The sequence below is a fragment of the Periophthalmus magnuspinnatus genome, chromosome 17, assembly GCF_009829125.3.
Source record: "Periophthalmus magnuspinnatus isolate fPerMag1 chromosome 17, fPerMag1.2.pri, whole genome shotgun sequence".
In the NCBI taxonomy this organism is placed as follows: domain Eukaryota; kingdom Metazoa; phylum Chordata; class Actinopteri; order Gobiiformes; family Gobiidae; genus Periophthalmus; species Periophthalmus magnuspinnatus.
In genome coordinates, this window is record NC_047142.1 from 24,046,955 (window position 1) to 24,071,047 (window position 24,093).

Below are 24,093 nucleotides of genomic sequence, written 5' to 3' on the forward strand. Positions count from 1 at the left end.
CAAATGCTGAAAGGAGCAATGACAACATGTTGAGAATATCCTAGACATTATATTGTGCATCAGATGGTGACACATCGGACCAAAGTGGTACTTAAGAAAGCCAGTAACAGCCTCATATGTTTAAGAACTGAAAAAATAAAGCATACATTTACTCACAACATAAATCATGTTTTTTTTAAGACAAAACATTGTGCAATTGTAATGAAATCAGGGTATCCTTTGTCTTTAACAGCAGATCTTCTTTCCTGCTTATATAAAAGCTTGAAGATGCTTTAGTGAAATATGGATGGTCGCTTTATAATATGATACATTTGTTCATTTATTTTTATAATTTCTTATTTTTATATAAAATGTAGATGAAAGTGATGGTAGCTGAATATCAACATACTGACAAATCACCCCCCCCCCCCCCCCCCCCCCCCCCACACACACACACACACACACACACATACAAGTGTCTTGCCAAGGACAAAATCTGTGGGTCAGAAGTTAAATGTTTGTGGTTAAAATAGATGTTTTGTTTGTTTGTTTGTTTGTTTGTTTTTGGTCCATATAATGCCACTGATCCAGATTTCCAAAGATTTTTGGACCGGCTTTTTTGTTGGATGGCAATACCCTAAACAAGCCCAGTTAAATCTGGTATTATGATGCGTGCGATGCGAATTATCTGTCAGCATGCTATTTTCTAAACATCTTAGATAGGTAATTTCCCTAATGTTATTTACGCCTAATGAATGTTTGATTCAGTTACATTCAAATAATCATGCGTGTGCTCCATGTATCATTAACACATAATATAATGACCCTGTAAATTATGTTTTCAGTCAAAAAACAGACGTCTGCCTTTTGCTGAAGCTGCTTTGAAGAGCTTCTCCCGTCACGCGCTGCCTCCATGACATCGTGTGCCACCCAATGGTGCCACCTAGTGGCAGGGAGAAAGTGACTTTAGCATGCGTTTACACTTGTCCTGGTTTGGTTCTGGTTTGGTACTGGTTTGACAGCTCCTTTGAGTTCAGATGTAGACTTGGTTTGGTATAGTCCTGGTCTTGCTCAGATTTAGTTCCAGGTTTAGTCTCAATCGAGTTCCCATTTCTGATGTGTGTGGGGTGTGTGTGTGTGGGGGGTGTGTGGGGGTGTGTGTGTGGGGGGTGTGTGGGTGTGTGTGTGTGTGTGTGTGTGTGGGGTGTGTGTGGGGGGGGGTCATAGTGTTCTTTTGTGCAAGTGTGTGTGAACTCAACCCCCACGCCACTGCCCAGTGTGTGGCACTTTGTCGCCGTCTAGTGGTGAAGCTGTGTAACAACAGCATCCCCGAGGTGTTTACGTTTACAGGCTGCAGACTGAACAAACTACTAACTTACCTGAAAGAATACGGGAGAGTAGTTAAATTAAAATCTTTATTTCAAACCAAACAAGAAACACATTTGAATTTGTAGTTTGAAGTTGTAATACTGAAAAAGTCACTGTGTTTATTGTCCCACAGGTTCCTCACAGGTTACATCGGTCAATGCTGTTAAATCTCAGCACACCCCCTTAGTTGCCACACTGTAAACCTGTTGCATAGTTTGGATCAGTAGCAGAACAATGTAATGCTGTAATTGTGAAATATTTTATTTTTGCTCACTAACAGAGGACAAATACAAAACATTCATTTTCAAGCAAATTGGAGATGAACACTCCACAGCACCCTTTTCTCCTCTCTCATATCTGTAAGCAGCTTCTTGGATTCAAGTTTGACTAGGTTTTATATCCTTTCAATATATAATTGTCTTAAGAATTCTAAGTGTCAACGACACTGTAAGATAAATAAAATAGTGTACCTGAAAACACAGGACAAAACCAAATCCATAAAATTCCAATTTTCTTTGAGGTATCAGCCCTATCCATATATTCTTACATTCTTTTATATTCTTTATATTCACAACAATCTTTTGTGTAGTTAACATTAACTGCAAATGCACCATCGGTGGGTTTGTGCCAGGACCAGTTGTCTACAGGAAGTGCACTTGAGGATCTCTCACAGCCCCATATATTAGCTTCTCTACCATAGAAAAACAAACTTTACCTCTCCTCTCACTGACGTTAAACAGCACATGTTCAGAGAAGCTGTATTCAGAGCAGTGTCGGGAACCAGTAAATGGCTGAAAAGGTTTTTGTCCAATATTAGTGTTATTATTCCGATTTTTCTTTGCCATCTGCCAGCTTCTCTGGCTCTGGCTCCTCCAATAAGGCTTGCTGTCTCTCTCTTTCCTTCACCAGCTGCACACCACAGTAGGTCACCATCAACACGGACAAAGTGGACAGAGGGAAACCTGGGAATAAACACAAGATATGCAGTTACTGAATTTTGCTATACCATGAGTTTGCCAACTTTATACTTTTGCCAATTTTATACTATACACCACCAGTATTACCTTTGAAAATCAGTCTTCTTGACACAAGTTTGGCAAACTCCAGGCTGTTGAGGGAGAGGACGTTGTAGAGGACGATGGCCCAGAAGTTGGCAGCATTGAACACACCCCTGATCCTGCGTGACATTGCCTCACCCATGAAATGCTAGAAATGCATAAAATTAGGGCTTAAAAATGAATAAAACATCGAGACATTGATATGATATGCACATGTTACCTCTATGGTAGAAAATGGTGGAAGAGAGAACAATTTAGCCACCCAAAGCTCAAAGTTTAGACCAAAGCAGTTGAAGAAAGACCAGAGGTAAACCAGCTGACATGGCCCAAGCCACAAAGTGGTAATGAAGAAGGTGCAGAAAGTGGCCAGAAGCTCCTTGAAGATTTTATCATGATCTCCACCAATGTAGTCATAAACATACCTATGAAACATTTACACATTGAACAGTTAACTCACAAACTGCATGCGAGAATACATCATGTTCCATGGCACTTTGAACACTCACTTGCAGAGCCAATCATTGATGCCTCTGTCAAAGTGCCTGGGGAAAAAATGTTGAACATACCATTACATTCCATCTAAATACAAATTATAGAGTAGATCTAGAGGATGCTTACGTCTCAGCAAAGACATAGAGCATGGTGATACATTTGGGAGGCTGAGGAGGATCCAGGTGGTCCAGAGTGGCAACAGTGTTAATGACACCAAACATGACGGCGGCTTTGATCCAGTCATACACGAGGTTAGAGTAAGCCAGACCAGCTGAAGGATCATTACAAATAACAGTAAAAAACAAAGCTCATAAATGATTACACTACACTAACATAGTAAACTTTTACACACCCAGACACCAGTCCGAAAGCTTTCCAACCAGTTTCATGTCACTGGGGATTGTCAAAATATACAGATAATGGAAGAAGACGTCCACCACCAGGATGACCCCGAGGTGCAACAGGGCTTTACTGGTGATGTTCCACATCTCCCTCTCCTTACGGGTCAGCTTAGTAGTGGTGGCCTGTGTAATAATAAAGCATTTTTGTATTTATATTAATACAGTCAGCAATTTTGGTGTCATTATTCTACTACACCTCACCTGTACATGATACCTGTCAAAAGTCATGATGGGTCCAAAGAAGAAGAAGGGGAGGTAGAAGTTGTATTTAAGTAAATCAAAGAAAGTGTAGTTGCCATCCTTCTTCTCACAGTTTTCCAGAGCGAAGCTCATACAGCGCATGATACTGAAGCCAACGCCCCCATAAAACAGGACGTCCTGCAGGTCGAAGCTGCCTGTCACCAGTGCTTCCTAAAACCAATCCAAAAATGTTCACAAAATTGATAATATCCAGTACATTATACTGAAAACAGCTGAATGGGAAAGGACAATATATAATTAAAGCCGCAAGCGGCGATGATGGCCCTCGCCCCCCGCGCGACCGCCCGGGGCCGGCCACCGCCCCCACGCACCATTTTCCCCGCCTGGCCACCCCACGGCTGCAACCCGCCCCCCTTCACACAGTTTCTATATAAATATGTGTGACCAACACATTATAATGGAGGTCCACGGCGTTGAACCGGCAACCTCGTGCACAATACAGGTATGGTGTAATGGACTTTTTTGCCTCTTTTGAGGTCCACAATGATATCACCAACTTTCATGCCAATCGGACAAAGTTGAGTTTTTTACCTGTACAGTAGGGGGCGCTATGGAGGTCACTGGCCACATGTTTATAATGGTTCTCTATTCACAGTTTTAATCCGCATCAGTGATTAGAATTTGAGCTTTTTAGTCTGATCCACGTATCTGTGAGAGGGAATCAAATATGCAGGAAAGCAGTCATATTTTGACAGTGTGCTGTGCATAAACCAGAAAGAATATCCCCAAAACGTGGATGATTATTGACAATAATCATGTGTACATGCTGTATGTGGAGTTTGAGGAAATTTGGATGAAAAACCTAGGACTACACAGTTTTCATTTGCACTTAAGGAAAAGTCGTGTAGGAATTTAAATCCAATGACGAAGTCATATTTTGAGGGCATCCTACTCATGAACCATAAAGAATATCCCCAAAACGTGGATGATTATTGACAATCGACATATGTACATGCTGCATGTGGAGTTTGATGTAATTCGGATGAAAAACCTAGGAGTAGATATAATTCATAGACATGCAAGTCAAAGTGCCAAGTGCCAATTTCTTTTCAATTCATTGCGCCCCTGGTGGCCAACAGTGGAAAATAACCCATGGCCATAATGTAATTTTTTGTTTCTTCTGAGACCATGAATTGATGCCCCAAATTTCATAGGAATTGGATAATGTTGGCATTTCATCTTTATGGTAGGGGGCGCTATAGTGTTCATTTTGATTAAAATTAATATTGCATTTCATTCAAGGCCCAATCTTGCATATGTGATGTGAAAGTGAGCTCTGTAGGGCAATGCCTGTGGTCGTGAGAGGACATCGAAAAAACAGGAAACGAAGGCGTATTTCGGTGGCGGCGTACGGGCGAACCGTGTGGAATTTGGAGAAAACGTGGATAACTTCTGAAAACCCATGTGTCTGGATGTGGCATGTGAAATCTGAGCTCATTTGGACCAAAAACCTGAGACTAGTAGCATTTTGAAAACATGCAGCGAAAAATTTGGCGAATTTTCGATTCAATATAGCCGACTTCCTGTCTGTCATAGAGCAGTGCTTCAATTCATTTTTATGCTTGTCCCCCCATTCTCTATCACTGTTCTGATTTTTGTGTGTGTTTTCTAAAATAAACCAGGCTCCTCTCCCATAGGGGTGAATTTTTAGGTGGCGCCGTCGAGTCAGGGGGCATGGGACATTTTCCCGACACCAATTTTATGAAATTTTTTGCAGAGCCGGTCGATTCTATACCCCCATGTGAGACTTTTCGTGAATGTTCAGGGGGTGAAAAATGCGATTGTTTTGGCGGAAAAACGAAGAACAATGTTAATATGCAGTGTGGCCCTGAGCTGTGTGGCCCTGACTCTATATGAGAGGGGTCTGTGGCTTTGCACCGGCAACCACGTACATAATACAGGTATGGTGTAATGGACTTTTTTGACCCTTGTAATGCTCACAATTATCTCCCCAAGTTTCATGCCATTCGGACAAAGTTGTGTATTTTACCAATACTGTAGGGGGCGCTATAGTGTTCATTTAGATAACAATTAATAGTGCATTCTATTAATACCCTCACATCACACGTGTGATGAGAATTTCAGCTGTCTAGAACCATGTATGTGCGTGTAAGAAATTTTTTAATGATTTTTTTTTTGTATTTGCGCCCCTGGTGGCCAACCGTGGAAAATGACTCATGGCCATAATGTAATTTTTTGTGTCTTCTGATGCCACTGATTTATTCCCCGAATTTCATAGGAATCCGATAATATTGGCGTTTCACCCCCTATGATAGGGGGCGCTATAGTGTTCATTTTTATTACAATTAATAATCCATTTTATTAATATCCTCATATCACACGTGTGATGTGAATTTGAGCTGTGTAGACCAATGTATGTGCGTGTCAGACATTTTTAAATTATTTTATTTGGAGTCTTTGCGCCCCTGGTGGCCAAGTGTGAAAAATGACCTATGCCCCTAATATTATTTTTTGGTCCACGTCATGCCCCCAATTTATTCCCCGAATTTCGTAGGAATCCGATAATGTTTTCGTTTCACCCCTATGGTAGGGGGCGCTATAGTGTTCATTTTGATTAAAATTAATATTGCATTCCACTCATGCCACAATCTCGCATATGTGATGTGAATGTGAGCTCTGTAGGGCAATGCCTGTGGTCGTGAGAGGACATCGAAAAAACAGGAAACGAAGGCGTAGTTCGGTGGCGGCGTACGGGCGAACCGTGTGGAATTTGGAGAAAACGTGGATAACTTTTGAAAACCCATGTGTCTGGATGTGGCATGTGAAATCTGAGCTCATTTGGACCAAAAACCTGAGACTAGTAGCGTTTTGAAAACACGCTGCGAATGAAGTGGCGAATTTTTGATCCAAAATGGCCGACTTCCTGTCTGTCATAGAGCAGTGCTTCAATTCACATTTATGCTTGTCCCCCCATTCTCTATCACTGTTCTGATTTTTGTGTGTGTTTTCCAAAATAAACCAGGCTCCTCTCCCATAGGGGTGAAATTTTAGGTGGCGCCGTCGAGTCAGGGGGCATGGGACATTTTGCTGACACCAATTTTATGAAATTTTTTGCAGAGCCGGTCGATTCTATACCCCCATGTGAGACTTTTCGTGAATGTTCAGGGGGTGAAAAATGCGATTGTTTTGGCGGAAAAACGAAGAACAATGTTATTAAAGCCGCAAGCGGCGATGATGGCCCTCGCCCCCCGCGCGACCGCCCCCCCATGCGACCGCCCGGGGCCGGCCACCGCCCCCACGCACCATTTTCCCCGCCTGCCCACCCCACGGCTGCAATCTGCCCCCTTCACACAGTTTCTATATAAATATGTGTGACCAACACATTATAATGGAGGTCCACGGCGTTGAACCGGCAACCTCGTGCACAATACAGGTATGGTGTAATGGACTTTTTTGCCTCTTTTGAGGTCCACAATGATATCACCAACTTTCATGCCAATCGGACAAAGTTGAGTTTTTTACCTGTACAGTAGGGGGCGCTATGGAGGTCACTGGCCACATGTTTATAATGTTTCTCTATTCACAGTTTTAATCCGCATCAGTGATTAGAATTTGAGCTTTTTAGTCTGATCCACGTGTCTGTGAGAGGGAATCAAATATGCAGGAAAGCAGTCATATTTTGACAGTGTGCTGTGCATAAACCAGAAAGAATATCCCCAAAACGTGGATGATTATTGACAATAATCATGTGTACATGCTGTATGTGGAGTTTGAGGAAATTTGGATGAAAAACCTAGGACTAGATAGGTTTCATTTGCACTTAAGGAAAAGTCGTGCAGGAATTTAAATCCAATGACGAAGTCATATTTTGAGGGCATCCTACTCATGAACCATAAAGAATATCCCCAAAACGTGGATGATTATTGACAATCGACATATGTACATGCTGTATGTGGAGTTTGATGTAATTCGGATGAAAAACCTAGGAGTAGATATAATTCATAGACATGCAAGTCAAAGTGCCAAGTGCCAATTTCTTTTCAATTCATTGCGCCCCTGGTGGCCAACAGTGGAAAATAACCCATGGCCCTAATGTAATTTTTTGTTTCTTCTGAGACCATGAATTCATGCCCCAAATTTCATAGGAATTGGATAATGTTGGCATTTCACCTCTATGGTAGGGGGCGCTATAGTGTTCATTTTGATTAAAATTAATATTGCATTCCATTCAAGGCCCAATCTTGCATATGTGATGTGAATGTGAGCTCTGTAGGGCAATGCCTGTGGTCGTGAGAGGACATTGAAAAAACAGGAAACGAAGACGTATTTCGATGGCGGCGTACGGGCGAACCGTGTGGAATTTGGAGAAAACGTGGATAACTTTTGAAAACCCATGTGTCTGGATGCGGCATGTGAAATCTGAGCTCATTTGGACCAAAAACCTGAGACTAGTAGCGTTTTGAAAACACGCTGCGAATGAAGCGGCAAATTTTTTATCCAAAATGGCCGATTTCCTGTCTGTCATAGAGCAGTGCTTCAATTCATATTTATGCTTGTCCCCCCATCCTCTATCACTGTTCTGATTTTTGTGTGTGTTTTCCAAAATAAACCAGGCTCCTCTCCCATAGGGGTGAAATTTTAGGTGGCGCTGTCGAGTCAGGGGGCATGGGACATTTTCCCGAAACCAATTTTATGAATTTTTTTGCCGAGCCGGTCGATCCTATACCCCCATGTGAGACTTTTCGTGAATGTTCAGGGGGTGAAAAATGCGATTGTTTTGGCGGAAAAACGAAGAACAATGTTAATATGCAGTGTGGTCCTGGGCTGTGTGGCCCTGACTCCATATGAGAGGGGTCTGTGGCTTTGCACCGGCAACCACGTACATAATACAGGTATGGTGTAATTGACTTTTTTGACCCTTTTAATGCCCCCAATTATCTCCCCAAGTTTCATGCCAATCGGACAAAGTTGTGTATTTTACCAATACTGTAGGGGGCGCTATAGTGTTCATTTACATATAAATTAATAGTGCATTCTATTAATACCCTGATATCACATGTGTGATGAGAATTTCAGCTGTCTAGAACCATGTATGTGCGTGTAAGAAATTTTTTAATGATTTTTTTTGTAGTATTTGCACCCCTGGTGGCCAACCGTGGAAAATGACTAATGGCCATAATGTAATTTTTTGTTTCTTGTGATGCCACTGATTTATTCCCCGAATTGCGTAAGAATCCGATAATGTTGGCGTTTCACCCCTATGGTAGGGGGCGCTATAGTGTTCATTTTGATTAAAATTAATATTGCATTCCATTCATGCCCCAATCACACATATGTGATGTGAATGTGAGCTGTGTAGGGCAATGCCTGTGGTCGTGAGAGGACATCAAAAAAACAGGAAACGAAGGCGTATTTCGGTGGCGGCGTACGGGCGAACCGTGTGGAATTTGGAGAAAACGTGGATAACTTTTGAAAACCCATGTGTCTGGATGCGGCATGTGAAATCTGAGCTCATTTGGACCAAAAACCTGAGACTAGTAGCGTTTTGAAAACACGCTGCGAATGAAGTGGCGAATTTTTGATCCAAAATGGCCGACTTCCTGTCTGTCATAGAGCAGTGCTTCAATTCATTTTTATGCTTGTCCCCCCATCCTCTGTCACTGTTCTGATTTTTGTGTGTGTTTTCCAAAATAAACCAGGCTCCTCTCCCATAGGCGTGAATTTTTAGGTGGCGCCGTCGAGTCAGGGGGCATGGGACATTTTCCCGACACCAATTTTATGAAATTTTTCGCAGAGCCGGTCGATTCTATACCCCCATGTGAGACTTTTCGTGAATGTTCAAGGGGTGAAAAATGCGATTGTTTTGGCAGAAAAACGAAGAACAATGTTAATATGCAGTGTGGCCCTGGGCTGTGTGGCCCTGACTCTATATGAGAGGGGTCTGTGGCTTTGCACCGGCAACCACGTACATAATACAGGTATGGTGTAATTGACTTTTTTGACCCTTTTAATGCCCCCAATTATCTCCCCAAGTTTCATGCCAATCGGACAAAGTTGTGTATTTTACCAATACTGTAGGGGGCGCTATAGTGTTCATTTAGATAACAATGAATAGTGCATTCTATTAATACCCTCACATCACACGTGTGATGTGAATTTGAGCTGTGTAGACCAATGCATGTGCGTGTCAGAATTTTTTTTATGATTTTTTTTTTAGTATTTTCGCCCCTGGTGGCCAACCGTGGAAAATTACTCATAGCCATAATGTAATTTTTGGTTTCTTCTGATGCCACCGATTTATTACCCGAATTTCGTAGGAATCCGATAATGTTGGCGTTTCACCCCTATGGTAGGGGGCGCTATAGTGTTCATTTTTATTACAATTAATAATCCATTTTATTAATACCCTCATATCACACGTGTGATGTGAATTTGAGCTGTGTAGACCAATGCATGTGCGTGTCAGACATTTTTAAATGATTTTTTTTGGAGTCTTTGCGCCCCTGGTGGCCAAGTGTGAAAAATGACCTATGACCGTAATATTATTTTTTGGTCCACGTCATGCCCCCAATTTATTCCCCGAATTTCGTAGGAATCCGATAATGTTTGCGTTTCACCCCTATGGTAGGGGGCGCTATAGTGTTCATTTTGATTAAAATTAATATTGCATTCCATTCATGTCCCAATCACACATATGTGATGTGAATGTGAGCTCTGTAGGGCAATGCCTGTGGTCGTGAGAGGACATCGAAAAAACAGGAAACGAAGGCGTATTTTGGTGGCGGCGTACGGGCGAACCGTGTGGAATTTGGAGAAAACGTGGATAACTTTTGAAAACCCATGTGTCTGGATGTGGCATGTGAAATCTGAGCTCATTTGGACCAAAAACCTGAGACTAGTAGCGTTTTGAAAACACGCTGCGAATGAAGCGGCGAATTTTTGATCCAAAATGGCCGACTTCCCGTCTGTCATAGAGCAGTGCTTCAATTCATTTTTATGCTTGTCCCCCCATTCTCTATCACTGTTCTGATTTTTGTGTGTGTTTTCCAAAATAAACCAGACTCCTCTCCCATAGGGGTGAAATTTTAGGTGGCGCTGTCGAGTCAGGGGGCATGGGACATTTTGCCGACACCAATTTTATGAAATTTTTCGCAGAGCCGGTCGATTCTATACCCCCATGTGAGACTTTTCGTGAATGTTCAGGGGGTGAAAAATGCGATTGTTTTGGCGGAAAAACGAAGAACAATGTTAATATGCAGTGTGGCCCTGGGCTGTGTGGCCCCGACTCTATATGAGAGGGGTCTGTGGCTTTGCACCGGCAAGCATGTACATAATACAGGTATGGTGTAATGGACTTTTTTGACCCTTTTAATGCCCCCAATTATCTCCCCAAGTTTCATGCCAATCGGACAAAGTTGTGTATTTTACCAATACTGTAGGGGGCGCTATAGTGTTCATTTAGATACTAATTAATAGTGCATTCTGTTAATACCCTCATATCACACGTGTGATGTGAATTTGAGCTGTGTAGACCAATGCATGTGCGTGTCAGACATTTTTAAATGATTTTATTTGGAGTCTTTGCGCCCCTGGTGGCCAAGTGTGGAAAATGACTCATGGCCATAATGTAATTTTTTGTTTCTTCTGATGCCTCCGATTTATTCCCCGAATTTCGTAGGAATCCGATAATGTTGGCGTTTCACCCCTATGGTAGGGGGCGCTATAGTGTTCATTTTGATTACAATTAATAATCCATTTTATTAATACCCTCACATCACACGTGTGATGTGAATTTGAGCTGTGTAGACCAATGCATGTGCGTGTCAGACATTTTTCAATGATTTTTTTTGGAGTCTTTGCGCCCCTGGTGGCCAAGTGTGAAAAATGGCCTATGCCCGTAATATTATTTTTTGGTCCATGTCATGCCCCCAATTTATTCCCCGAATTTCGTAGGAATCCGATAATGTTTGCGTTTCACCCCTATAGTAGGGGGCGCTGTAGTGTTCATTTTGATCAAAATTAATATTGCATTCCATTAATGCCCCAATCTCGCATATGTGATGTGAATGTGAGCTCTGTAGGGCAATGCCTGTGGTCGTGAGAGGACATCGAAAAAACAGGAAACGAAGGTGTATTTCGGTGGCGGCGTACGGGCGAACCGTGTGGAATTTGGAGAAAACGTGGATAACTTTTGAAAACCCATGTGTCTGGATGTGGCATGTGAAATCTGAGCTCATTTGGACCAAAAACCTGAGACTAGTAGCGTTTTGAAAACACGCAGCGAAAAATTTGGCGAATTTTCGATTCAATATAGCTGACTTCCTGTTCGTCCTACGGCCGCACTATGATTGGCTTTTTTGCTTGTCTCCATGAGCTCTATCACTGGTGTGAATTTCGTCAAGCTAGGGCGAAAAATGCGTGTCGGCTCCCAATTCATTTTAAAATTTTGAATTTTCTAGGTGGCGCTGCTGAGCCAGTGTGTGTGGGTCATTTTCGTGATGCATATTTTCTTGAATTTTTTGCCAAGCCGGTCGATTTGATACCCCCATGTGAGACTTTTCGTTCACGTTCAGGGGGTGAAAATTGCGATCCCAGGGGGAGAAAAAAAATAATAATAATAAGAAGAAGAAACCCAGGAAGAACAATGCCCCTCGCCATCACTTCGTGAGTGGCGAGGGCCAAATATGCAGTGTGGCCCTGAGCTGTGTGGCCCTGACTCTATATGAGAGGGGTCTGTGGCTTTGCACCGGCAACCACGTACATAATACAGGTATGGTGTAATTGACTTTTTTGCCCCTTTTAATGCCCACAATTATCTCCCCAAGTTTCATGCCAATCGGACAAAGTTGTGTATTTTACCAATACTGTAGGGGGCGTTATAGTGTTCATTTAGATAACAATTAATAGTGCATTCCATTAATACCCTCACATCACACGTGTGATGTGAATTTGAGCTGTGTAGACCAATGCATGTGCGTGTCAGAAATTGTTTAATGATTTTTTTTTTTGTATTTGCGCCCCTGGTGGCCAACCATGGAAAATTACTTATGGGCATAATGTAATTTTTTGTTTCTTCTGATGCCACCGATTTATTCCCCGAATTTCGTAGGACTCCGATAATGTTTGCATTTCACCCATATGGTAGGGGGCGCTATAGTGTTCATTTTTATTACAATTAATAATCCATTTTATTAAAACCCTCATATCACACGTGTGATGTGAATTTGAGCTGTGTAGACCAATGCATGTGCGTGTCAGACATTTTTAAATGATTTTATTTGGAGTCTTTGCGCCCCTGGTGGCCAAGTGTGGAAAATGACTCATGGCCATAATGTAAATTTTTGTTTCTTCTGATGCCACTGATTTATTCCCCGAATTTCGTAGGAATCCGATAATATTGGCGTTTCACCCCTATGATAGGGGGCGCTATAGTGTTCATTTTTATTACAATTAATAATCCATTTTATTAATATCCTCATATCACACGTGTGATGTGAATTTGAGCTGTGTAGACCAATGTATGTGCGTGTCAGACATTTTTAAATTATTTTATTTGGAGTCTTTGCGCCCCTGGTGGCCAAGTGTGAAAAATGACCTATGCCCCTAATATTATTTTTTGGTCCACGTCATGCCCCCAATTTATTCCCCGAATTTCGTAGGAATCCGATAATGTTTTCGTTTCACCCCTATGGTAGGGGGCGCTATAGTGTTCATTTTGATTAAAATTAATATTGCATTCCACTCATGCCACAATCTCGCATATGTGATGTGAATGTGAGCTCTGTAGGGCAATGCCTGTGGTCGTGAGAGGACATCGAAAAAACAGGAAACGAAGGCGTAGTTCGGTGGCGGCGTACGGGCGAACCGTGTGGAATTTGGAGAAAACGTGGATAACTTTTGAAAACCCATGTGTCTGGATGTGGCATGTGAAATCTGAGCTCATTTGGACCAAAAACCTGAGACTAGTAGCGTTTTGAAAACACGCTGCGAATGAAGTGGCGAATTTTTGATCCAAAATGGCCGACTTCCTGTCTGTCATAGAGCAGTGCTTCAATTCACATTTATGCTTGTCCCCCCATTCTCTATCACTGTTCTGATTTTTGTGTGTGTTTTCCAAAATAAACCAGGCTCCTCTCCCATAGGGGTGAAATTTTAGGTGGCGCCGTCGAGTCAGGGGGCATGGGACATTTTGCTGACACCAATTTTATGAAATTTTTTGCAGAGCCGGTCGATTCTATACCCCCATGTGAGACTTTTCGTGAATGTTCAGGGGGTGAAAAATGCGATTGTTTTGGCGGAAAAACGAAGAACAATGTTAATATGCAGTGTGGCCCTGAGCTGTGTGGCCCTGACTCTATATGAGAGGGGTCTGTGGCTTTGCACCGGCAACCACGTACATAATACAGGTATGGTGTAATTGACTTTTTTGCCCCTTTTAATGCCCACAATTATCTCCCCAAGTTTCATGCCAATCGGACAAAGTTGTGTATTTTACCAATACTGTAGGGGGCGTTATAGTGTTCATTTAGATAACAATTAATAGTGCATTCCATTAATACCCTCACATCACACGTGTGATGTGAATTTGAGCTGTGTAGACCAATGCATGTGCGTGTCAGAAATTGTTTAATGATTTTTTTTTGTATTTGCGCCCCTGGTGGCCAACCATGGAAAATTACTTATAGGCATAATGTAATTTTTTGTTTCTTCTGATGCCACCGATTTATTCCCCGAATTTCGTAGGACTCCGATAATGTTTGCATTTCACCCATATGGTAGGGGGCGCTATAGTGTTCATTTTTATTACAATTAATAATCCATTTTATTAAAACCCTCATATCACACGTGTGATGTGAATTTGAGCTGTGTAGACCAATGCATGTGCGTGTCAGACATTTTTAAATGATTTTATTTGGAGTCTTTGCGCCCCTGGTGGCCAAATGTGGAAAATGACTCATGGCCATAATGTAATTTTTTGTTTCTTCTGATGCCACTGATTTATTCCCCGAATTTCGTAGGAATCCGATAATATTGGCGTTTCACCCCTATGATAGGGGGCGCTATAGTGTTCATTTTTATTACAATTAATAATCCATTTTATTAATATCCTCATATCACACGTGTGATGTGAATTTGAGCTGTGTAGACCAATGTATGTGCGTGTCAGACATTTTTAAATTATTTTATTTGGAGTCTTTGCGCCCCTGGTGGCCAAGTGTGAAAAATGACCTATGCCCCTAATATTATTTTTTGGTCCACGTCATGCCCCCAATTTATTCCCCGAATTTCGTAGGAATCCGATAATGTTTTCGTTTCACCCCTATGGTAGGGGGCGCTATAGTGTTCATTTTGATTAAAATTAATATTGCATTCCACTCATGCCACAATCTCGCATATGTGATGTGAATGTGAGCTCTGTAGGGCAATGCCTGTGGTCGTGAGAGGACATCGAAAAAACAGGAAACGAAGGCGTAGTTCGGTGGCGGCGTACGGGCGAACCGTGTGGAATTTGGAGAAAACGTGGATAACTTTTGAAAACCCATGTGTCTGGATGTGGCATGTGAAATCTGAGCTCATTTGGACCAAAAACCTGAGACTAGTAGCGTTTTGAAAACACGCTGCGAATGAAGTGGCGAATTTTTGATCCAAAATGGCCGACTTCCTGTCTGTCATAGAGCAGTGCTTCAATTCACATTTATGCTTGTCCCCCCATTCTCTATCACTGTTCTGATTTTTGTGTGTGTTTTCCAAAATAAACCAGGCTCCTCTCCCATAGGGGTGAAATTTTAGGTGGCGCCGTCGAGTCAGGGGGCATGGGACATTTTGCTGACACCAATTTTATGAAATTTTTTGCAGAGCCGGTCGATTCTATACCCCCATGTGAGACTTTTCGTGAATGTTCAGGGGGTGAAAAATGCGATTGTTTTGGCGGAAAAACGAAGAACAATGTTAATATGCAGTGTGGCCCTGAGCTGTGTGGCCCTGACTCTATATGAGAGGGGTCTGTGGCTTTGCACCGGCAACCACGTACATAATACAGGTATGGTGTAATTGACTTTTTTGCCCCTTTTAATGCCCACAATTATCTCCCCAAGTTTCATGCCAATCGGACAAAGTTGTGTATTTTACCAATACTGTAGGGGGCGTTATAGTGTTCATTTAGATAACAATTAATAGTGCATTCCATTAATACCCTCACATCACACGTGTGATGTGAATTTGAGCTGTGTAGACCAATGCATGTGCGTGTCAGAAATTGTTTAATGATTTTTTTTTGTATTTGCGCCCCTGGTGGCCAACCATGGAAAATTACTTATAGGCATAATGTAATTTTTTGTTTCTTCTGATGCCACCGATTTATTCCCCGAATTTCGTAGGACTCCGATAATGTTTGCATTTCACCCATATGGTAGGGGGCGCTATAGTGTTCATTTTTATTACAATTAATAATCCATTTTATTAAAACCCTCATATCACACGTGTGATGTGAATTTGAGCTGTGTAGACCAATGCATGTGCGTGTCAGACATTTTTAAATGATTTTATTTGGAGTCTTTGCGCCCCTGGTGGCCAAATGTGGAAAATGACTCATGGCCATAATGTAATTTTTTGTTTCTTCTGATGCCACTGATTTATTCCCCGAATTTCGTAGGAATCCGATAATATTGGCGTTTCACCCCTATGATAGGGGGCGCTATAGTGTTCATTTTTATTACAATTAATAATCCATTTTATTAATATCCTCATATCACACGTGTGATGTGAATTTGAGCTGTGTAGACCAATGCATGTGCGTGTCAGACATTTTTAAATGATTTTTTTTGGAGTCTTTGCGCCCCTGGTGGCCAAGTGTGAAAAATGACCTATGCCCGTAATATTATTTTTTGGTCCACGTCATTCCCCCAATTTATTTCCCGAATTTCGTAGGAATTTGATAATGTTGGCGTTTCACCCCTATGGTAGGGGGCGCTATAGTGTTCATTTTGATTAAAATTAATATTGCATTCCATTCATGCCCCAATCTCGCATATGTGATGTGAATGTGAGCTCTGTAGGGCAATGCCTGTGGTCGTGAGAGGACATCGAAAAAACAGGAAACGAAGGCATATTTCGGTGGCGGCGTACGGGCGAACCGTGTGGAATTTGGAGAAAACGTGGATAACTTTTGAAAACCCATGTGTGTGGATGTGACATGTGAAATCTGAGCTCATTTGGACCAAAAACCTGAGACTAGTAGCGTTTTGAAAACACGCTGCGAAAAATTTGGCGAATTTTCGATTCAATATAGCCGACTTCCTGTCCGTCCTAGGGCCGCACTATGATTGGCTTTTTTGCTTGTCTCCATGAGCTCTATCACTGGTGTGAATTTCGTCAAGCTAGGGCGAAAAATGCGTGTCGGCTCCCAATTCATTTTAAAATTTTGAATTTTCTAGGTGGCGCTGTCGAGCCAGTGTGTGTGGGTCATTTTCGTGATGCATATTTTCTTGAATTTTTTGCCAAGCCGGTCGATTTGATACCCCCATGTGAGACTTTTCGTTGACGTTCAGGGGGTGAAAATTGCGATCCCAGGGGGGGAAAAAAAATAATAATAATTAAAGCCGCAAGCGGCGATGATGGCCCTCGCCCCCCGCGCGACCGCCCCCCCACGCGACCGCCCGGGGCCGGCCTCCGCCCCCCACGCACCATTTTCCCTGCCTGGCCACCCCACGGCCGCAATCTGCCCCCTTCACACAGTTTCTATATAAATATGTGTGACCAACACATTATAATGGAGGTCCACGGCGTTGAACCGGCAACCTCGTGCACAATACAGGTATGGTGTAATGGACTTTTTTGCCTCTTTTGAGGTCCACAATGATATCACCAACTTTCATGCCAATCGGACAAAGTTGTGTTTTTTACCTGTACAGTAGGGGGCGCTATGGAGGTCACTGGCCACATGTTTATAATGGTTCTCTATTCACAGTTTTAATCCGCATCAGTGATTAGAATTTGAGCTTTTTAGTCTGATCCACGTGTCTGTGAGAGGGAATCAAATATGCAGGAAAGCAGTCATATTTTGACAGTGTGCTGTGCATAAACCAGAAAGAATATCCCCAAAACGTGGATGATTATTGACAATAATCATGTGTACATGCTGTATGTGGAGTTTGAGGAAATTTGGATGAAAAACCTAGGACTACACAGGTTTCATTTGCACTTAAGGAAAAGTCGTGTAGGAATTTAAATCCAATGACGAAGTCATATTTTGAGGGCATCCTACTCATGAACCATAAAGAATATCCCCAAAACGTGGATGATTATTGACAATCGACATATGTACATGCTGTATGTGGAGTTTGATGTAATTCGGATGAAAAACCTAGGAGTAGATATAATTCATAGACATGCAAGTCAAAGTGCCAAGTGCCAATTTCTTTTCAATTCTTTGCGCCCCTGGTGGCCAACAGTGGAAAATAACCCATGGCCATAATGTAATTTTTTGTTTCTTCTGAGACCATGAATTGATGCCCCAAATTTCATAGGAATTGGATAATGTTGGCGATTCACCCCTATGGTAGGGGGCGCTATAGTGTTCATTTTGATTAAAATTAATATTGCATTCCATTAATGCCCCAATCTCGCATATGTGATGTGAATGTGAGCTCTGTAGGGCAATGCCTGTGGTCGTGAGAGGACATCGAAAAAACAGGAAACGAAGGCGCATTTCGGTGGCGGCGTACGGGCGAACCGTGTGGAATTTGTAGAAAACGTGGATAACTTTTGAAAACCCATGTGTCTGGATGTGGCATGTGAAATCTGAGCTCATTTGGACCAAAAACCTGAGACTAGTAGCGTTTTGAAAACACGCTGCGAATGAAGTGGCGAATTTTTGATCCAAAATGGCCGACTTCCTGTCTGTCATAGAGCAGTGCTTCAATTCATATTTATGCTTGTCCTACCATTCTCTATCACTGTTCTTCTTTTTGTGTGTGTTTTCCAAAATAAACCAGGCTCCTCTCCCATAGGGGTGAATTTTTAGGTGGCGCCGTCGAGTCAGGGGGCATGGGACATTTTCCCGACACCAATTTTATGAAATTTTTTGCCGAGCCGGTCGATTCTATACCCCCATGTGAGACTTTTCGTGAATGTTCAGGGGGTGAAAAATGCGATTGTTTTGGCGGAAAAACGAAGAACAATGTTAATATGCAGTGTGGCCCTGAGCTGTGTGGCTCTGACTCTATATGAGAGGGGTCTGTGGCTTTGCACCGGCAACCGTGTACATAATACAGGTATGGTGTAATGGACTTTTTTGACCCTTTTAATGCCCACAATTATCTCCCCAAGTTTCATGCCAATCGGACAAAGTTGTGTATTTTACCAATACTGTAGGGGGCGCTATAGTGTTCATTTAGATAACAATTAATACTCCATTCTATTAATACCCTCACATCACACGTGTGATGTGAATTTGAGCTGTGTAGACCAATGCATGTGCGTGTCAGAAATTGTTTTATGATTTTTTTTTTAGTATTTGCGCCCCTGGTGGCCAACCGTGGAAAATGACTCATGGCCATAATGTAATTTTTTGTTTCTTCTGATGCCACTGATATATTCCCTGAATTTCGTAGGAATCCGATAATATTGGCATTTCACCCCTATGATAGGGGGCGCTATAGTGTTCATTTTTATTACAATTAATAATCCATTTTATTAATACCCTCATATCACACGGGTGATGTGAATTTGAGCTGTGTAGACCAATGCATGTGCGTGTCAGAAATTGTTTTATGATTTTTTTTTTAGTATTTGCGCCCCTGGTGGCCAACCGTGGAAAATGACTCATGGCCATAATGTAATTTTTTGTTTCTTCTGATGCCACTGATATATTCCCTGAATTTCGTAGGAATCCGATAATATTGGCATTTCACCCCTATGATAGGGGGCGCTATAGTGTTCATTTTTATTACAATTAATAATCCATTTTATTAATACCCTCCCATCACACGTGTGATGTGAATTTGAGCTGTGTAGACCAATGCATGTGCGTGTCAGACATTTTTAAATCATTTTTTTTGGAGTCTTTGCGCCCCTGGTGGCCAAGTGTGAAAAATTACCTATGCCCATAATATTATTTTTTGGTCCACGTCATGCCCCCAATTTATTCCCCGATTTTCGTAGGAATCCGATAATGTTGGCGTTTCACCCCTATGGTAGGGGGCGCTATAGTGTTCATTTTGATTAAAATTAATATTGCATTCCATTCATGCCCCAATCACGCATATGTGATGTGAATGTGAGCTCTGTAGGGCAATGCCTGTGGTCGTGAGAGGACATCGAAAAAACAGGAAACGAAGGCGCATTTCGGTGGCGGCGTACGGGCGAACCGTGTGGAATTCGGAGAAAACGTGGATAACTTTTGAAAACCCATGTGTCTGGATGTGGCATGTGAAATCTGAGCTCATTTGGACCAAAAACCTGAGACTAGTAGCGTTTTGAAAACACGCAGCGAAAAATTTGGCGAATTTTCGATTCAATATAGCCGACTTCCTGTCCGTCCTAGGGCCGCACTATGATTGGCTTTTTTGCTTGTCTCCATGAGCTCTATCACTGGTGTGAATTTCGTCGAGCTAGGGCGAAAAATGCGTGTCGGCTCCCAATTCATTTTAAAATTTTGAATTTTCTAGGTGGCGCTGTCGAGCCAGTGTGTGTGGGTCATTTTCGTGATGCATATTTTCTTGAATTTTTTGCCAAGCCGGTCGATTTGATACCCCCATGTGAGACTTTTCGTTGACGTTCAGGGGGTGAAAATTGCGATCCCAGGGGGAGAAAAAAAATAATAATAATAAGAAGAAGAAACCCAGGAAGAACAATGCCCCTCGCCATCACTTCGTGAGTGGCGAGGGCCAATAAGAAGAAGAAACCCAGGAAGAACAATGCCCCTCGCCATCACTTCGTGAGTGGCGAGGGCCAATAAATAATAAGCTAATTATGATGTGCCCTGTCTATGTATGTCATGTACTAAATGCTGCCTCCTGTGTCTACACACCTGCCAGGAGTTATACGGCTCTAACTTAATGGAAGCCAAAGTGGTGAGGCCTGCAGCAAACACCAGCCACTTCTGCTTGACCAGAGCGACACTGTAAAGCACCAGGCAGTGGGACAGCACCAGGGCCATGTAGGTCCATCCCATAGTCACTAAAACAGCCAAAGCTCCATATAGGCCAAAGATGAAGGATCTGTGCTGTGGGCAAAGAGAGACCAGAGTCAGCACACTGCACAAACATAATGAGTGTACAAATATGTCTTTTATAACATAATTCTGCAAAATTGAGAGACAAAACTATATGGCAACAAATAGATGGACATGATGACAGATGAACAAATAACGATTTGGAAAAGAACAAATGGTATGAATGCAGACTGTATGCATAAATTGCATAAAGTTACCTTACATCCATCTATACCAATCTTCATAGAAATCATGAAATAAGACAGAAAGATATTTAAAACATAGTTAATTGTTTTAAATATGATACATACATGTACAATGACAAACATTACTAACACACACTACAGAATTAATCAGTTGTACATCTTGAAACAGGATCCATATAAACACTCGCAATTACAGACAATGCCAAGTTTACAAATGTGTCAATTAAATTTGTGGGACTTGATTTGTATGATTTTTTAAAATCCTGGTTAAGGAAAGATTTCATTTCAGGTGATTTGTAAAAAGAAACCATCCTTACACAAAAAGGGCAAACTCACTGTGAATGTAAACAACTGCACGCACCTTTGGAGCCACGATAGTGAAGATTTTGGCGAAGATCACATGACCAGTGAGAGCAAAGAGAATATGGTTGCGGAATGTAGTGAACCACATCATCCACTCGAAGTCTGCTGCATCCTGTGAAGAACCAGCATCATCACACGAAGAGCCTCATGTTGCAACAGGCTTATAAATATGTAATAGGGACTTAACAGGGGCCTACCATTTTCCTGCCAAAATAATGCCATCCTGGCTGTACACTGTCTTTGAAGGCCTTTCTGTTTACATTCTCTGTACAGACAAAAGATCAGAGCTCATAAAACAAAAGGATCATGTGTGATGAGTGCCCTTGTGCACCAAACCGCATAATGTGATTGATGAGTTTTCCATGTAATGATTTTAGGTAGTGGACATATTTGTTTTATATAATGCACTAGGGTACTCTATGTGTTTTGATTGTCTTTGAACTTGTATCATAACAGTTCTCAGAGATGAATTCACTGTTGAGGCAGAATAAAATTGGAATACTTTTTCATTATTTATTTAATTTCATAATGGAAAAGCATTAAGACATTCTTGACATGAAACACATGAAAATATTGAAATACTGTGTTTGTTGATTATCAAAGGGAAGCTTTAAATGTGATTTTTCAGGTTCCAAACCAAACTTATAAAAGTGCCTAGAGTAGTGTCAGTGTGACCATTTTAGGAGATATAAAGTCAGGGGGGAGAGAGTAATTGGTGCAAAACAGTGAATAACAATACGCCTCAGTGAGTGACAGATTGTGCCATTTGCAGGGTTACCATTCATGGGAGACCATTCATGACAAGATGTGCTTTATATTCCTGATATTGGCTTTAATTAGCACAGTGTGTCACCACATTTAAATGTATCCATTGGGAAAGTTAACATAATTATCTCTAACACTAACAAACATAGATGGACTCATTCTTCAGCCTTTTATAACACTGATTAGTCTGTTGATAGGGGATTAATATAAATGTGGCATGTGTGCACCAGGTATTTTTAAGCCTGCTGTGTACTCCATATGTGCTTTAAATATTTCAGGATATGTCATACACTCACCACTTGAAGCTTCGAGTATCCAACTGCCTGCCCATATCAAGGCCCCGGCCAGCACTGCAGTGTAGAGATACAGTTCATATCTGGGGAGAGCAGCCTTAATCCCCATGGTCTCTCTGCACACAGAAGTGAGGGAGTTAGGTTTGAGCCTGTTATACCAATAGCCTACAATAGCACATACAATAAAGTTTTATTCAGCAAATGCTGGATGTGTGAGACTAGACTGTTAAAGAGGAAATGAGTGTGAAATAACTCTGCATTGTTTTGCCATTCATGAAACACTGGCTAAACCAGTTTGAAAATGTGTGTCCATAATTTAAGAAACTTTTGTTATTATTTACCTAGCGGGTTGGGGGTAAAACAAAGATTTAAAGTTCATAGCTACAAACCTAAAGCTATTTAACAACATTGCCCATGTTTTTAGGTGAATGTTACATTCATAAGGACAGTGACCACCGTTTTGTGAGCTGACATTTCACCATAAGCCAAGAGAATCAAACAGGCACTTAAATAGGTCTGCAGTAGAGTGGCTCCTCAGAATCAGCCTCGTCAGCTGCGCAACTCTACCCCTCCTTCCTATTATAGCTCTCACAGTTGGTCTTGCTGTACACAGCGCGCAGCTGCAGTGCTATGTGATCCATGTGAGAGGCGCTTGGGACTCACTTCAAGAATAATTAGCCTTGACTGTATGTCCACAAATGGTGTGTACAGAACAAGAAATCATACTTTAGCTACCACAAAATGCTTATTATCAGGCAACATCAACTTTGTTTGTGGGGCGCACTTGAACTCCACAATGTTAGATCAGATCTAAACTCTGTCTCAACCGTGGCTGCGCGCCCCCAGCAAAGCGCCATGCATACAAATGTGTTTTACTTTCCCATGCACACAGACACGAAAAACACTGGCTTGTGCAATTTTTAATCGTTTAACTTAATTAAAACACAATCTCTTTTACTAACCTTGCATCGACTAAATTGTTTTGACGGTGTTTGTGGAGTTTGTAGCCCGGTTCTGGAGTTATATAAAAAAGAAAATCTAGCCTAAAGGGGTATGAAGGAAGAGCAGGTTCACTTCATCCGTCTTGGGGGCTTGCCGCTGCTGCTCGCCAGCCTGGGCCAGTCAGGATGTTGCGGACTCACGGCGAGAGGAGGAGGTGGAGGTGGGGGATATATTTATCCTTCACTACAGCTCCGCAATGAGGGGTGGTCCACAGCACAGGCAGTACAGTAACAGTGGAGGAAGCTAGTAAGTAAAGAATCAAGCAAAGCATCCGTTCTTGTATTTTCTTTTTTTAATTAGGCGAGTTGCTTGCCTATTGCTTGCACAATCACTGTTAATAATAGGCTACACTACAGGTAGGCCTAAATAATTAGGCTGAATTAAAGTAGGCATACAGTTAACGGGCTCTAATCTATTACAGTGCAGAGTGAATGTAGTGCAGCGTTTATTGGCACCCACGCAAACATCAGTCGCTCACTTCATCAGAAAAAGAGCAGTCTTTGTGTAGGCTGTTTTCTAAGTGTCACTAGAGGGCGCCACTATACCTAGAATCAAACACAACCTTAAAGATTCTACTATATCAACTTGCCATCCCTTGTGAAGTGCAGATCTTAAATGGTTTGTTGTGCCACCTCCACAGTGAGTATGAAATTCAAACGACACATGCATTCATTCAATTTATTTTTAATGTAAATCAATCAAATGTGTTTATCAAGCAAGGAAAAACACTGA

At 41.9% G+C, this 24,093-nt stretch overlaps 1 protein-coding gene across 2 annotated transcripts; it reads right to left on the bottom strand.

Annotated features, from left to right (window-relative positions):
* Nucleotides 1–1,381: 1,381 nt before the first annotated feature.
* hhatla (hedgehog acyltransferase like, a) lies at nucleotides 1,382–23,554 on the bottom strand. 2 transcript variants are annotated; one of them, XM_055228581.1, is made up of 13 exons: nucleotides 23,322–23,554; nucleotides 22,363–22,475; nucleotides 21,499–21,566; nucleotides 21,300–21,413; nucleotides 20,951–20,971; nucleotides 20,550–20,744; nucleotides 3,500–3,709; nucleotides 3,250–3,421; nucleotides 3,024–3,168; nucleotides 2,912–2,947; nucleotides 2,626–2,827; nucleotides 2,412–2,553; nucleotides 1,383–2,309 (listed from the first exon to the last, which is right to left on the bottom strand). In XM_055228581.1, the coding sequence occupies exons 2-13, from the start codon at nucleotides 22,466–22,468 to the stop codon at nucleotides 2,170–2,172; spliced, it is 1,551 nt and encodes a 516-aa protein (XP_055084556.1). In that variant the 5' UTR covers nucleotides 22,469–22,475; nucleotides 23,322–23,554; the 3' UTR covers nucleotides 1,383–2,169. The 2 variants fall into 2 exon arrangements, with proteins under 2 accessions (XP_033838527.1, XP_055084556.1); XM_033982636.2 differs by lacking the exon at nucleotides 20,951–20,971 and having other exon boundaries at nucleotides 1,382–2,309; nucleotides 23,322–23,518.
* Nucleotides 23,555–24,093: the final 539 nt, after the last annotated feature.

Coding starts and splice junctions, on each gene's coding strand:
- hhatla (XM_055228581.1), bottom strand. CDS start 22,468: ATGGGGATTAAGGCTGCTCTCCCCAGATATGAACTGTATCTCTACACT. Junction 3,422..3,499: donor TTGACAGGTATCATGTACAG/GTGAGGTGTAGT, acceptor ATTATTACACAG/GCCACCACTACTAAGCTGAC. Junction 2,948..3,023: donor CTCTATGTCTTTGCTGAGAC/GTAAGCATCCTC, acceptor TTTTTTCCCCAG/GCACTTTGACAGAGGCATCA.